Source organism: Oncorhynchus kisutch, unplaced genomic scaffold (assembly GCF_002021735.2).
Source record: "Oncorhynchus kisutch isolate 150728-3 unplaced genomic scaffold, Okis_V2 scaffold3238, whole genome shotgun sequence".
NCBI classification, from domain to species: domain Eukaryota; kingdom Metazoa; phylum Chordata; class Actinopteri; order Salmoniformes; family Salmonidae; genus Oncorhynchus; species Oncorhynchus kisutch.
Genome location: NW_022265183.1, coordinates 263766 through 274772, shown reverse-complemented (window position 1 = coordinate 274772; position 11007 = coordinate 263766). Strand labels below are relative to the sequence as shown.

Below are 11007 nucleotides of genomic sequence, written 5' to 3'. Positions count from 1 at the left end.
GCTGTAGCCTACTACTACTACTCACACTACGGGGGCTGTAGCCTACTACTACTACTCACACTACGGGGCTGTAGCCTACTACTACTACTCACACTACGGGGCTGTAGCCTACTACTACTACTCACACTACGGGGCTGTAGCCTACTACTACTACTCACACTACGGGGCTGTAGCCTACTTAACTACTACTCACACTACGGGGCTGTAGCCTTACTACTACTACTCACACTACGGGGCTGTAGCCTACTACTACTACTCACACTACGGGGCTGTAGCCTACTACTACTATCACACTACGGGGCTGTAGCCTACTACTACTACTCACACTACGGGGCTGTAGCCTACTACTACTACTCACACTACGGGGCTGTAGCCTACTACTACTACTCACACTACGGGGCTGTAGCCTACTACTACTACTCACACTACGGGGCTGTAGCCTACTACTACTACTCACACTACGGGGCTGTAGCCTACTACTACTACTCACACTACGGGGCTGTAGCCTACTACTACTACTCACACTACGGGGCTGTAGCCTACTACTACTACTCACACTACGGGGCTGTAGCCTACTACTACTACTCACACTACGGGGCTGTAGCCTACTACTACTACTCACACTACGGGGCTGTAGCCTACTACTACTACTCACACTACGGGGCTGTAGCCTACTACTACTACTCACACTACGGGGCTGTAGCCTACTACTACTACTCACACTACGGGGCTGTAGCCTACTACTACTACTCACACTACGGGGCTGTAGCCTACTACTACTACTCACACTACGGGGCTGTAGCCTACTACTACTACTCACACTACGGGGCTGTAGCCTACTACTACTACTCACACTACCGGGGCTGTAGCCCTACTACTACTACTCACACTACGGGGCTGTAGCCTACTACTACTACTCACACTACGGGGGCTGTAGCCTACTACTACTACTCACACTACGGGGCTGTAGCCTACTACTACTACTCACACTACGGGGCGTGTAGCCTACTACTACTACTCACACTACGGGGCTGTAGCCTACTACTACTACTCACACTACGGGGCTGTAGCCTACTACTACTACTCACACTACGGGGCTGTAGCCTACTACTACTGACTCACACTACGGGGCTGTAGCCTACTACTACTACTCACACTACGGGGCTGTAAGCCTACTACTACTACTCACACTACGGGGCTGTAGCCTACTACTACTACTACGGGCTGTAGCCGAACTACTACTACTCACACTACGGGGCTGTAGCCTACTACTACTACTCACACTACGGGGCTGTAGCCTACTACTACTACTCACACTACGGGGCTGTAGCCTACTACTACTACTCACACTACGGGGCTGTAGCCTACTACTACTACTCACACTACGGGGCTGTAAGCCTACTACTACTACTCACACTACGGGGCTGTAGCCTACTACTACTACTCACACTACGGGGCTGTAGCCTACTACTACTACTCACACTACGGGCTGTAGCCTACTACTACTACTCACACTACGGGGCTGTAGCCTACTACTACTACTCACACTACGGGGCTGTAGCCTACTACTACTACTCACACTACGGGGCTGTAGCCTACTACTACTACTCACACTACGGGGCTGTAGCCTACTACTACTACTCACACTACGGGGCTGTAGCCTACTACTACTACTCACACTACGGGGCTGTAGCCTACTACTACTACTCACACTACGGGGCTGTAGCCTACTACTACTACTCACACTACGGGGCTGTAGCCTACTACTACTACTCACACTACGGGGCTGTAGCCTACTACTACTACTCACACTACGGGGCTGTAGCCTACTACTACTACTCACACTACGGGGCTGTAGCCTACTACTACTACTCACACTACGGGGCTGTAGCCTACTACTACTACTCACACTACGGGGCTGTAGCCTACTACTACTACTCACACTACGGGGCTGTAGCCTACTACTACTACTCACACTACGGGGCTGTAGCCTACTACTACTACTCACACTACGGGGCTGTAGCCTACTACTACTACTCACACTACGGGGCTGTAGCCTACTACTACTACTCACACTACGGGGCTGTAGCCTACTACTACTCACACTACGGGGCTGTAGCCTACTACTACTCACACTACGGGGCTGTAGCCTACTACTACTCACACTACGGGGCTGTAGCCTACTACTACTCACACTACGGGGCTGTAGCCTACTGCTACTCACACTACGGGCTGTAGCCTACTGCTACTCACACTACGGGGCTGTAGCCTACTGCTACTCACACTACGGGACTGTAGCCTACTACTACTCACACTACGGGGCTGTAGCCTACTACTACTCACATTACGGGGCTGTAGCCTACTACTACTCACACTACGGGGCTGTAGCCTACTACTACTCACACTACGGGGCTGTAGCCTACTACTACTCACACTACGGGGCTGTAGCCTACTACTACTCACACTACGGGGCTGTAGCCTACTACTACTCACACTACGGGCTGTAGCCTACTACTACTCACACTACGGGGCTGTAGCCTACTACTACTCACACTACGGGGCTGTAGCCTACTACTACTCACACTACGGGGCTGTAGCCTACTACTACTCACACTACGGGGCTGTAGTGGAGCAGGTTGAGAGCTTCAAGTTCCTCGGCGTCCACATCACCAACAAACTAACATTGTCCAAAACACACCAAGACAGTCGTGAGGAGGGCACGACAAAACCCATTCCCCCACGGGAGACTGAAAAGATTTGGCATGGGTCCTCAGATCCTCAAAAAGTTTCTACATCTGCACCATCGAGAGCATGGCTGCATCACTGCATGGTAAGGCAACTGCTCGGCCTCCGACCGCAAGGCGCTACAGAGGGTAGTGCGTACAGCCCAGCCCAGCACATCACCGGGGTCAAGCTTCCTGCCATCCAGGACCTCTACACCAGGCGGTGTCAGAGGAAGGGCCCTAAAAATTGTCAAAGACTCCAGCCACCTTAGTCATTGACTGTTCTCTCTACTACCGCATGGCAAGCGGTACCGGAGTGCCAAGTCTAGGACCAAGAGGCTTCTCAACAGCTTCTACCCCCCAAGCCACAAGACTCCTGAACATCTAATCAAATGGCTACCCAGACTATTTGCACCCCCCCCCTTCTTCTATGCTGCTGCTACTCTGTTATTATCTTTAATAACTCTACCTACATAATTACCTCAATTACCTCGACATCGGTGCCCCCGCACATTGACTCCGGTACCCCCTGAATATAGCCTCCACACTGATTCTGTACCGGTACCCCCAGTCATAGCAACCCACCGAACCAGACAGTCCTGGTTAAACGACCCAGACAGTCCTGGTTAAACGACCCAGACAGTCCTGGTTAAACGACCCAGACAGTCCTGGTTAAACGACCCAGACAGTCCTGGTTAAACGACCCAGACAGTCCTGGTTAAACGACCCAGACAGTCCTGGTTAAACGACCCAGACAGACCTGGTTAAACGACCCAGACAGTCCTGGTTAAACGACCCAGACAGTCCTGGTTAAACGACCCAGACAGACCTGGTTTAACGACCCAGACGGACCTGGTTTAACGACCCAGACAGACCTGGTTTAACGACCCAGACAGTCCTGGTTTAACGACCCAGACAGACCTGGTTTAACGACCCAGTCATAGAAACCCATCTAACCAGACAGTCAGTCATTTATGATTGATGTGACCACCAGCCATAACATAGAGAGCAAAGGTCAAAACAACATCTGTTATATATAAACTACCTGGTTGCCGCGGTTAACAACAGAAACATGCTGTAGCTACCCGGTTGTCGTAGCGACGTGCCGTAGCGACGTGCCGTAGCGATGCGGTTAACAACAGAAACATGCTGTAGCTACCCGGTTGTCGTAGCGACGTGCCGTAGCGACGTGCCGTAGCGATGCGGTTAACAACAGAAACATGCTGTAGCTACCCGGTTGTCGTAGCGACGTGCCGTAGCGACGCGGTTAACAACAGAAGCATGCTGTAGCTACCCGGTTGCCGTAGCGACGTGCCGTAGCAACGCGGTTAACAACAGAAGCATGCTGTAGCTACCCGGTTGCCGTAGCGACGTGCCGTAGCGACGTGCCGTAGCGACGCGGTTAACAACAGAAGCATGCTGTAGCTACCCGGTTGCCGTAGCGACGTGCCGTAGCTACCTAGTTGTTTGCTCTAGTGAGCCGTAGTCGCCGTAGTTACCTGCGGGGTGGTGATGATGACGGCTCCGTCGATGCGGGCGGAGCTAAGGTACTGGACGATAGACAGGTGTTCGTCAGAGGTGCCGGGGGGCGTGTCCACGATGAGGTAATCCAGTTCCCCCCAATCGACATCTCGCAGGAACTGTTTGATCATCCCTGACAGGAAGTGCAGCACCACCACAGCCAATCAGATCACAGCCTCACAGACAATAACCAATTAAAGTCAACATCTTATCATCATCATTCACACTTGATTTATTAATTTTTTATATAATAATGACCCAGTCATAGCAACCCATCTAACCAAACAGTCCTGTAACAATGTTCATCTTTATTTATCCAGGAAGTTCCCTGGAGGTCAGACACTGTCGAGTGTCAGCTAAACACACACACACACACACACACACACACACACACACACACACACACACACACACACACACACACACACACACACACACACACGGGTACCGTTCTTCTTGGGTCCTCTCCAGATAACAGCATCATCAGGACTGCTGAGTAGGAAGCCAATAGACATGACCGCAAGGTTATCCTCTACATACTGGAGAACACACACACACACACAGGTTATCCTCTACATACCGGAACACACACACACAGACACACACAGGTTATCCTCTACATACCGGAACACACACACAGGTTATCCTCTACATACCGGAACACACACACACAGGTTATCCTCTACATACCGGAACACACACACACAGGTTATCCTCTACATACCGGAACACACACACACAGGTTATCCTCTACATACCGGAACACACACACACAGGTTATCCTCTACATACCGGAACACACACACACAGGTTATCCTCTACATACCGGAACACACACACACAGGTTATCCTCTACATACCGGAACACACACACACAGGTTATCCTCTACATACCGGAACACACACACACAGGTTATCCTCTACATACCGGAACACACACACAGGTTATCCTCTACATACCGGAACACACACACACAGGTTATCCTCTACATACCGGAACACACACACACAGGTTATCCTCTACATACCGGAACACACACACACAGGTTATCCTCTACATACCGGAACACACACACACAGGTTATCCTCTACATACCGGAACACACACAGGTTATCCTCTACATACCGGAACACACACACAGGTTATCCTCTACATACCGGAACACACACAGGTTATCCTCTACATACTGGAACACACACACACAGGTTATCCTCTACATACTATTCGTCCTGGTAAACTTCACTTCACTTTTAACAATAGGAAGTGAAATGTCATCACCAAAGTGTGTTTCCCATCACTCTGGGTTCATTCATCTAGTTTGACTTGAAAAAGGTACCTTCCATTTGTCCAGGAAGTCCCATTGAGGTGGGGAGACCTCTTTTACAAAGGAGACCCTGGTGTGACAGTCAAACTATAAGACAGACAGTATTCTATTGAAGACAGACTCACCACAGGAGACCAGCCAGAACCACTCTGATGGACCTACAGACAGACAGACAGAGAGACAGAGAGACAGAGAGACAGAGAGACAGAGAGACAGAGAGACAGAGAGACAGAGAGAGAGAGAGAGAGAGAGAGAGAGAGAGAGAGAGAGAGAGAGAGAGAGAGAGAGAAGGACAGAGAGAGAGAGAGAGAGAGAGAGAGAGAGAGAGAGAGAGAGAGAGAGAGAGAGAGAGAGAGAGAGACAGAGAGAGACAGAGAGAGACAGAGAGAGAGACAGAGAGACAGGGAGAGACAGAGAGAGAGAAAGACAGAGGAACAGAGAGAGAGACAGAGAGAGAGAGACAGACAGACACTTTCACTTTGAGTCAGTTTCTATTACGGTATCTTTACTTTTACTCATCTATGATTGGGTTTCTCCACCTTGCTCTCTCGCCACGGTTAGACCTTTTAACATGTGGTTATCGTCATCGGATCAAGACTATCTGAGGCGGCAGAGTAGCCTAGTGGTTAGAGTGTTGGACTAGTAACCAGAAGGTTGCAAGTTCAAATCCCCGAGCTGACAAGGTACAAATCATTGAAAATAAGAATTTGTTCTTAACTGACGTGCCTAGTTAAATAAAGGTAATATATATATATATAACTAGGCACTAGTTAAACTAGTTAACTACCTTTATTTAACTAGGCACGTCAGTTAAGAACAAATTCTTATTTTCAATGACGGTCTAGGAACAGTGGGTTAACTGCCTGTTCAGAACGACAGATTTGTAGACGCAACCAAACCTCAGATTGGTTGCGTCTACAAAGGTAATTAAATGTTCACACAGATCTTCAGTTTCTTGGCAATTTCTCACACGGAATACATCTTATTGAAACACCAAAACAGCACCGAGAGAGGGTTCTGACCAATAGCAGAGAGGATATATGGAATCACCAAAACAGCATCGAGATAGGGATCTGACCAATAGCAGAGAGGATATATGGAAACACCAAAACAGCATCGAGATAGGGATCTGACCAATAGCAGAGAGGATATATGGAAACACCAAAACAGCATCGAGATAGGGATCTGACCAATAGCAGAGAGGATATATGGAAACACCAAAACAGCATCGAGATAGGGATCTGACCAATAGCAGAGAGGATATATGGAAACACCAAAACAGCATCGAGATAGGGATCTGACCAATAGCAGAGAGGATATATGGAAATAGCATCGAGATAGGGATCTGACCAATAGCAGAGAGGATATATGGAAACACCAAAACAGCATCGAGATAGGGATCTGACCATTAGCAGAGAGGATATATGGAAACACCAAAACAGCATCGAGATAGGGATCTGACCAATAGCAGAGAGGATATATGGAAACACCAAAATAGCATCGAGATAGGGATCTGACCAATAGCAGAGAGGATATATGGAAACACCAAAACAGCATCGAGATAGGGATCTGACCAATAGCAGAGAGGATATATGGAAACACCAAAATAGCATCGAGATAGGGATCTGACCAATAGCAGAGAGGATATATGGAAATAGCATCGAGATAGGGATCTGACCAATAGCAGAGAGGATATATGGAAACACCAAAACAGCATCGAGATAGGGATCTGACCAATAGCAGAGAGGATATATGGAAATAGCATCGAGATAGGGATCTGACCAATAGCAGAAAGGATTTTTGGAAATAGCATCGAGATAGGGATCTGACCAATAGCAGAGAGGATATATGGAAACACCAAAACAGCATCGAGATAGGGATCTGACCAATAGCAGAGAGGATATATGGAAATAGCATCGAGATAGGGATCTGACCAATAGCAGAGAGGATATATGGAAACACCAAAACAGCATCGAGATAGGGATCTGACCAATAGCAGAGAGGATATATGGAAACACCAAAACAGCATCGAGATAGGGATCTGACCAATAGCAGAGAGGATATATGGAAACACCAAAACAGCATCGAGATAGGGATCTGACCAATAGCAGAGAGGATATATGGAAATAGCATCGAGATAGGGATCTGACCAATAGCAGAGAGGATATATGGAAACACCAAAACAGCATCGAGATAGGGATCTGACCAATAGCAGAGAGGATATATGGAAACACCAAAACAGCATCGAGATAGGGATCTGACCAATAGCAGAGAGGATATATGGAAACACCAAAACAGCATCGAGATAGGGATCTGACCAATAGCAGAGAGGATATATGGAAACACCAAAATAGCATCGAGATAGGGATCTGACCAATAGCAGAGAGGATATATGGAAACACCAAAATAGCATCGAGATAGGGATCTGACCAATAGCAGAGAGGATATCAATCACATGACCCTATAACACGAGGAGAGAGACAGAGAGACCATCCTGCTACCTGCTCTCCCTCCAGACCCATGATCCTGGGGATAGACGGACCACAGATGTCCACGTCTAGGAGAGCAACCTGGAGAAAACACACACACACACACACACACACACACAGGTTAGGGTGTAGAACATATTCTCCAGTCAACAGACAGCAGATTTAGCAGGTATCACTTAGCCAGTGCATTAACAGGTTATCCAGACGTCATACCCTCATCTGGCCACAGAGAGGCAGCATTGAATCGAGCTACAGCTTTTTAGCCAATGTTCCATTTGTAACCACTAGGGGGAGACAAAACCCACAGAGTGGGTATGTTAACTAAACAGACTTGCAGACTTCACCAGGTAAAGGCAATGAGAGTGTTTTATTCAGCTTTTATGATTGATTGATTTATTTTATTTCATTGACAGTTGAATGAAAACCTGTGATATAATGTGTTTTAACGGTACGACGTGGTCTGATCAGACGGACGCTATGGGCTATGCTTCTCCTCTGTATGATCACACCAACTGTCGTCAGCTATCTGGGTGACCTTCCCACAGTACACGAGAGAGGGAGAAGAGAGGGGGGAGAGAGAGAAAGAGACCTAACGAACGAGTGGAGAACAGAGAGCTGGAGGGAGAGAGAAAGAGACCTAACGAACGAGTGGAGAACAGAGAGCTAGAGGGAGAGAGAAAGAGACCTAACGAACGAGTGGAGAACAGAGAGCTAGAGGGAGAGAGAAAGAGACCTAACGAACGAGTGGAGAACAGAGAGCTGGAGGGAGAGAGAAAGAGACCTAACGAACGAGTGGAGAACAGAGAGCTAGAGGGAGAGAGAAAGAGACCTAACGAACGAGTGGAGAACAGAGAGCTAGAGGGAGAGAGAAAGAGACCTAACGAACGAGTGGAGAACAGAGAGCTGGAGGGAGAGAGAAAGAGACCTAACGAACGAGTGGAGAACAGAGAGCTAGAGGGAGAGAGAAAGACCTAACGAACGAGTGGAGAACAGAGAGCTGGAGGGAGAGAGAAAGAGACCTAACGAACGAGTGGAGAACAGAGAGCTAGAAGGAGAGAGAAAGAGACCTAACGAACGAGTGGAGAACAGAGAGCTAGAGGGAGAGAGAAAGAGACCTAACGAACGAGTGGAGAACAGAGAGCGTAGAGGGAGAGAGATGTTGAAGTGTTACCTCTTTAGTGGCGTCACTAGCCAGTGCGTGGGCCAGATGTGCGCTGAAGGTGCTCTTCCCTACACCACCTTTCCCTGACAGGACCAAGATCTTATGTTTCACTGTTAACATCTTCTCTGCTATCTCCTCTATGGCTGCAGGGAGGGAGGGAGAAAGAGAGAGACAGGAGGGGGGAGGGAGGGAGAGTGAGTGAGTGAGTGAGTGAGTGAGTGAGGAAAGAGAGATCGAGGCATTAAACATACATTGAAAACAAGGAATTGCAGACTAATCAGTAGTGCAGTTATTCACCAGATCAAGATCAGGGCAGAACAGAGAGACTGAGTCTTACCTGGGTCTGGTCAGGGTCTACAGAACAGAGACAGAGAGTCTTTACCTGGGTCTGGTGCTTTAGTGGCTCCAGAGGAGCAGAGGTTCTGGTTGGGACAACCCTGACATGCTGACGTCTTCCCTGCCTGCTCACTGGCCGTACCCGGGCAGTCTGACAACCAATACAACCAATCAGGTCAATACATCAAAAACAACCACCATGACCAACCAATCAGAAAATAGTGCCAAATGTAAATAACAGCCCAGATTGAATATGTAGCTTGTTTCTTTGTCCAGTAATCTGCATGTGACTGAATGAGTTAAAACACAGATCCATTGTTTCTTTGTCCAGTAATCTGCATGTGACTGAATGAGTTAAAACACAGATCCATTGACCAAAGATATTATAGTTTATTGGACAAACCCTGTCTATGTTTTTGACAGGTCATGTGATACAGTTTATCCTAGAGAACAGCCAGCCGATCCAACCCGACCATCTGCACGACGGTCAGACAGGCTTCCGGTGTTTATTAAGACACCAGGGACGAGGTGTCAATCCCGGGATGGGAAATGCGAATAATAATCCGAATTGTTCCCATTATCCCAACTATTTAAACTGAGAAGATTTGAACGATTTCTTAAAAATTTGTCACAGCAGCCATTATGAAAACGGCACATAAGCGTTGAACAACAAAAGAGCTGATTGGCTGACACTGTCATGACATAAACAAGCTAAATTGATCTGTTAAACTGGTTTGTAAACTGCGCCATCTGTCTGTTGTCTTATGGTGAAACCATTTTCACCGCACTTCCCCTGAAACACCCGAAATTAAGTTTTTCGTAGCAGGTTAGGATAATTAACGTAGGTTAAGAGACCGAGGTTTATTAAGGTTAGCGGAGAAAATCACTTTGTATAGAAGTGTGGTGACCGGCAGCAATGCTAACCAGCTAACTTTCAAACAAACTATTCTTCATTAACAACGACGACAACAAACTTAACATTCACTAACGAGTAACATTATAAAAGGCTAAAAAAAACACATATAATAAACGTGGTGTCTGGAGACGGGCTTGTTTTCTTATAATAAACTTAAAATAAACTCACGCTGTGGCGCATCACTTGGAATGTCAGCCATGTTTATTGGAGCGCTGTGGATATTCGTCCGGGCTGAAATCACGTCTCATCTCAAAAGGTTCCGCATATGCACGGTTTGACTAAACCAGAGACTAAACGATAAAAATAGACACACTATAATAATTATAAAACAGCCTGGTGATTGAACGGGTTACCAGGACCATATTTTCTTTTTTATCCGTATAGGGGGGGATCCAGGCCTCTGTGCCCGCTATGGGAGCACCCCACTACGGGCCCAAATCAATGGGGGCTGTCCCTAGTGATTTATGGAGGTTTAAAAATATATATATCCAGAAAATTTGGGCCCATATTGCATTGTAGTCCGCACTACTATAAA

At 47.6% G+C, this 11007-nt stretch overlaps 2 protein-coding genes across 4 annotated transcripts in view; both read right to left on the bottom strand.

The window, feature by feature from the left end:
* Positions 1-10767, bottom strand: part of LOC116371448 (cytosolic Fe-S cluster assembly factor nubp1-like) — an 11830-nt gene extending 1063 nt beyond the window's left edge. Inside the window, exons 1-7 of the mRNA XM_031820321.1 lie at positions 10641-10767; positions 9603-9707; positions 9230-9363; positions 8071-8139; positions 5695-5727; positions 4693-4783; positions 4223-4377 (exon numbers count right to left, since the gene is read on the bottom strand). Of these exons, the coding sequence (XP_031676181.1) occupies positions 4223-4377; positions 4693-4783; positions 5695-5727; positions 8071-8139; positions 9230-9363; positions 9603-9707; positions 10641-10671 (618 nt within the window). The 5' untranslated portion in view covers positions 10672-10767. The remainder of the gene's footprint in view (positions 1-4222; positions 4378-4692; positions 4784-5694; positions 5728-8070; positions 8140-9229; positions 9364-9602; positions 9708-10640) is intronic.
* LOC116371447 (uncharacterized) lies at positions 6370-8063 on the bottom strand. Of its 3 annotated transcripts, XM_031820320.1 has the most exons (3): positions 7832-8063; positions 6994-7671; positions 6370-6889 (listed from the first exon to the last, which is right to left on the bottom strand). In XM_031820320.1, the coding sequence occupies exons 1-3, from the start codon at positions 7924-7926 to the stop codon at positions 6616-6618; spliced, it is 1047 nt and encodes a 348-aa protein (XP_031676180.1). In that variant the 5' UTR covers positions 7927-8063; the 3' UTR covers positions 6370-6615. The 3 variants fall into 3 exon arrangements, with proteins under 3 accessions (XP_031676180.1, XP_031676178.1, XP_031676179.1); XM_031820318.1 differs by having other exon boundaries at positions 6994-8063; XM_031820319.1 differs by having other exon boundaries at positions 6370-7671.
* Positions 10768-11007: the final 240 nt, after the last annotated feature.